This window comes from Chinchilla lanigera, unplaced genomic scaffold (genome assembly GCF_000276665.1).
Source record: "Chinchilla lanigera isolate Chin_1 unplaced genomic scaffold, ChiLan1.0 scaffold00010, whole genome shotgun sequence".
Lineage (NCBI taxonomy): Eukaryota > Metazoa > Chordata > Mammalia > Rodentia > Chinchillidae > Chinchilla > Chinchilla lanigera.
In genome coordinates, this window is record NW_004955411.1 from 15,914,956 (window position 1) to 15,920,158 (window position 5,203).

General features: G+C 39.2%; 1 protein-coding gene across 1 annotated transcript in view; it reads right to left on the bottom strand.

Annotated features, from left to right (window-relative positions):
* The window catches only part of Srsf12 (serine/arginine-rich splicing factor 12), a 67,383-nt gene extending 63,474 nt beyond the window's left edge, over positions 1–3,909 (bottom strand). The window contains exon 1 of the mRNA XM_013510715.1: positions 3,603–3,909. Within this exon, the coding sequence (XP_013366169.1) occupies positions 3,603–3,909 (307 nt within the window). The remainder of the gene's footprint in view (positions 1–3,602) is intronic.
* Between the last annotated feature and the right edge of the window lie 1,294 nt (positions 3,910–5,203).

The window sequence follows — 5,203 nt, forward strand, 5'->3', positions numbered from 1 at the left end:
AAAAAAAAAAAAGAAGAGATGATGGCTGAAGTCACTAGGATGGTGCAGTCAGGGATGTAGTAGTCACCACATCACAGATCCAGAGTTGGACTGGGGACTTGAAGCCTCTCTAATTTGGAGCCATTTATATAAGAAGAATAATGCAAAATTATAAATACAAAATTAGATACTCTCTTAAGTGAGATTTTCTGGAAGCAGAGCCCGAAATGAGGATTCTTGTATAAGTGATTTATTGAGGGCAGGCTCTCAGGAAGTTGGATGGAAGTGAGGGACACAGAATATAGGAGGCTAGAGCAAAGGAGTGATTTCAGAAGACTTCTATCCTTGGCATTATCTCATGGGTAGTTCTGGGATATGAATTACCCTGTTACAAGGCAAGGGCATTTATGCCTCAGCATCAGTCACTGGGAATGGTCTAGCCTCCTAGGCAAGGTGGCTCCCTAGGCCTCAGCAGTCTGCTGCAGAAGGGGACAGGTGTGGCTCCTTGTTAGTCAACCTCTCCAGTAGCTGAAAGATGGGTACTGTTATGGTTTAGATCTAGATTGTCCCACCACAGCCTCACACATTCATGGACAGAGCTTTCAGAAGGCACTGGATTATGGGGGCACTATGGCTGACTTGCTTCTAGAAAGTAGGGTTTGGTTGGAAGTGGGTCCCTGGAGGTATGAGCTGGAAGGGTGTGTCTCCTTCCCTGCCTCCTCTCTTCCCACTCTGCTTACTGGCCACCCTGATGCGAGCAGCCTTCCTCCATGGGTCCTTCTGCCAGGCTGTTGCTGCCTTGGAGCCAGCTGACTGTAAACTGAAACTGCTCCAAACCACAGGCCCAAGTGAACCTCCCCTCCTTTAAGTTGTAGGTGCTGGGTATTGTGTCTCAGGGACAGGAGTGTGACTAAGGAAGGCACACTGCTTTGCCCAACGGAGCAGGGCAGGAGGCCAATAGCAATTGTTATAGAGACAAAAGTAAAGGAAAGAAAATCATCATTTTAATTTTTTAACATTTGATAAATATTGTAAATATCACACACCTGAAAAATACAATCTCTCCTATATCTTTTATTTTACTATTTTTTATCACATCTTCCTATGCAGTAATGCAGTTTTCTTCCTCAGTTTTTTTTTCTTCTTGCCTAATTCCTGTTGATCATATTTGGAGTCCAGTTTTGAACAGGAGTGGTGGGCTGGGGATGTAGCTCAGCGGCACAGTGCCTGCCTGGCAAGTGCAATGTTGTGAGTTCGATTCCCAGTACTGGAACAGGAGTGGTGACAGTGAATGTCCTTGTTTTGTTCCTGATTGTAGAGGGAAAGCTTTTAGTTTTTCCTTCATTTCACACGATGATGGCAGTAGGTTTCTCAGTTTTATCAAAGTGTGACAAGGTCCTTTCATACCTATTTTCCTCAGTGTTTTTATCATGAAAGATGTTGAATTTTCTGCAAGGCTTTTTATGCATCTATTGAGGAGATCAGGTGATTTTTTTTCCTTGCCTCTTTTTATGCAGTACATCACATTTGGTGATTTGGTTATGTTGAACCATCCTTACATCCCTGGGATAAAGCTCTGTACATATGATATATGAACTTTATGATGGTTCATTACTCTGTTTGCCAGTAGCTTTTTGTTGTTGTTGTTGTTGTTTTGAGACTGTCTCACTATGCAGTTCAGGCTGGCCTTGAATCCACTATGTAGCCCAGGCTGGCCTCAACTTGCGGTAATCATCGTGCCTCAGCCTCCTGAGTGCTGGGATTACAGGCGTGCGCCACCATGCCTGCCCTGTTTGCCAGTATCTTGTTGAGGATTTTTACACCTATATTCATTAAAGAGACAGGATTATAGTTCTCTTTCTGGTTGGACTTTTGTCTGGTTTTGGAATCAGGTAACGCTAGCCTCTGGGAATGACTCTTGGAGAATGCTTTCCCTTTCGATTTCATTAAAAGACCTCAGCAGTATAGGTGTTAGATCTTCCCTGAAGTTTTTGCAGAATTCAGCAGTGAGTTCATCCAGACTTGGACTTTTCATAGTTGGTAGGTGTTTATTACTGCTTCAGTTTTATTGCCTGTTATTGGATTATTCAGACTTTTAAAAAATCTTTTTGAAGTTTTGGTGATTCATGTGTATCATGGAATCTATCCATTTCCAATTCTCACTGTATTGGCCTACAGGTTTGTGAAGTAGTTGTCTCCATTGTGATTTTACCTTTTTCATTTCAAATAGCATTAGCTTGGGCCTGTTTTTTCCTCTTTTTTTTTTTTTTTTTTTGTTAGACTGAGTAAGGATTTGTCTATTTTGTTGATGGTTTTAGAAAACTAACTCTTTGATTCTGATTCATTGATTCTTTGTTTTGTTATTTTGGGTTTATTTGTTTATTTGTTTGGTCTTAATTTCATGAATTTCTGCTCTGATTTTTTATAATTTCCTTCCTTGTAATAGTTTTGGGTTTGGACTGTTCTTGTTTTTCTGGAACCTTGTGGTGCATGTCTGCTATTTATTTGGTCGTGCTCTGTTTTTGTGATATGAGCATTCACAGTGATAAACTTCTGTCTTAGGACTGCTTTCTCTGGGTCCCACAATTTCTGGTACATTATAGTGGCAATGGTTAGTCCTAGTAACTGTCTTATTTCTTCCTTGATTTTTTTTTTAACAACTCATTTTTTTCTCTGAATGTACTGTTCAGTTTCAATTCATTTGGATAAATTCTGTTTTTTCTTTTGTCACTTATTTCTACTTTCATTGTATTATGACTGGGTAACCATCATGATATGATGTCAATTCTTCTACACTTACTAAAGCTTGCTTCATTCACTAGTATGTGGTGCATTTTGGAGAAAGTTTTTTATGCTACTGAGAAGAATCTATATATTCTGCTGTTTGGTGGAACTCTGTATATATATATTAAATTCATTTGTTCAAAGGTTTGGTTCAACTCTGATATTTCTTTGTGAATTTTTTTGTCTAGTTGATTTGTATATTTGTGACTTTGGGATATTGATGTGCCCCAGGATAACTGTGTTCATTTTTATTGCAAATTTTACTTTCGGTACCGGGAATCGAACTCATGACCTCAGGCTTGCCTGGCAAGTGCTTATGCTACCGAGCTATATCCCCAGCCCCCTCAAATTTTACTTTCGATGTGTAATTCCTAGTCTAAAATGCATTTTATGTTTTCTTGTTTATTGCAGACTTAATTTTTAAAATAAAATCATTTATAATTATTTGATCAATCTTGCATGTCTGTTTTCCTGAGAAATCACTTTGAAGACATCAATATGAAATGCAATAACCATTGTTAATTTCCTACCACTTTGTCTGCAATTCAGTACTGCTTGTACTGTTCTTATGCTATTTTGTAAATGGATGTCTGTTTGTTAATGTTTTCATTCTTTTATTTTTAAAATAAAATCATTTAGACCAGACTGCAGCATTTTACCGCTTTGTACTCTTATTTCCCTTCTTTTCTCTCTCCTCGTATGCATTGTATTGTTAGTTTCTTTGGACAGTTTAATATTCTAAAATTAACATGCTGGCTCCCAGGCCGAAGGACTCGCCCAAGACTTGGTATTTTAACCCCCACTCCAAGTCCTTTCCGGGTCCTCGTCCAGCTTACTACCTTGACAACTCGAGCCTAGGCCTTTGCCCAGGGGAGCAGGCTGCAGGCGTGGAGAACATGGACCCCAGGGTCCTGCCCAGCGCCTCACTGAGGGACGCGCCCGTGTGCAGGATGCAGTAGGGCCCGCGGCCTGCAAGCCGGGCCCGCCAGCCCGGCCCGCCTGGGGACGAAGGCTTGCGGCCTGCTCTGTCCCCACCTCGATGTCAGTAGCCCGCAGAAGCTCGGTTCCGTTTTCACGTGCCGCTGCAATTGGCAGATGAAGGAACAAGATATAACTGATATTGGTGACCGCAAGACCTTCTCGCATTTGATGCTTTTAAATGTTGGCCTATTTATTTATCTATCTTAAAGAGTAAAGTTACTGAGGGGACTGTCAGCCTGTCAACGTTGGCACCAAACGTACACAGCTTTGTTGCTCACGTGGACTTGGACATGAACAAAATGATAAACTCCTTTCTAAGCACCTGCACACTGAATAAACGTGCACTTCTGCATTACACACACACACACACACAAATTAATGTACCATAGGATGCGTTTTCTCTTTTTTTGAATTTTTAAATTTGTATTAGTACATGTTTGCAATACGTAGCGATTTCACTCATCATGGGGAGTTGGCAGGTGTGTGTAACACATCTTAATTCTTTGTACTTCTCTTTCCCCTCCCTCCTTTCCCCAGGGTCTGTCTTTTCTATAAACTGGTGGGCATTCCAGTGTAATTAGTTGGAATTGAAGCCCTTTATTCTCACTTTGAATATAATTTTAGTTCACTTCCATCCAATAAGGTGCATTGTTCCTCCATTAGCTTTGTCCTGAACTAAACGCTGATTATTGCCTGCTCTGGTCAAATCTGGGCTTAGAGGCTTTCCAAGCAAGGTGATAGGTCCGTATTGCGTGTCCTCATGGCTGGAGAGAGTGTTCCCGGAGAAGGAAGTGTGGCTGCTTAGTTGGCAACAACACCACATGGATAAAATTATAAGCTAATTTTAGACAAGGAAAACAATGAGATCACCAGTTGCTGTCATTTGGGATGACTTAGTGAACAAAATATTTGCTTTTCTGAAATGATAATAAAGGGATGTTATAGATTTAAAAAAAAAAAAAATTGGCCAGCTACCATCTTAGCCTGAAAAAATAAAAATACTGAATTAAATATTTCTATTATAATTCAACTTGAATGAACTTTTCTCCTAGGCCAAATTAATTTATAACAAAGGAAGCTGGTTTTAATGAAGTGGTTTATAATTACAATGAAATTTTTGTTGGTTGACATAAAAAACAATATGAAAGCAAATAGGGTTGTAAAACATATTAATCATTCATATTTTAATCTGATTCACATTTATCACTGAAATATTAAGGAATGATCTCTTGAGAGGAAATGAACTCTTTCAATTCTAGTGTTATTGTGTCTATTAAAATTTTTCTTTTTTTAAATTTTATTTTACAGAGAAAAATAAAATTTCAAAATAAGATAATAGGAGGGTAACAATGGTTAATACACTGTGTATTGTTATGTTTAAATTAGTTGCTCATAATACAGGGTATAGGCATTTAATTATCCAAGCAATGTCAGCAGAAACTTTTCTTTTCAATGAACT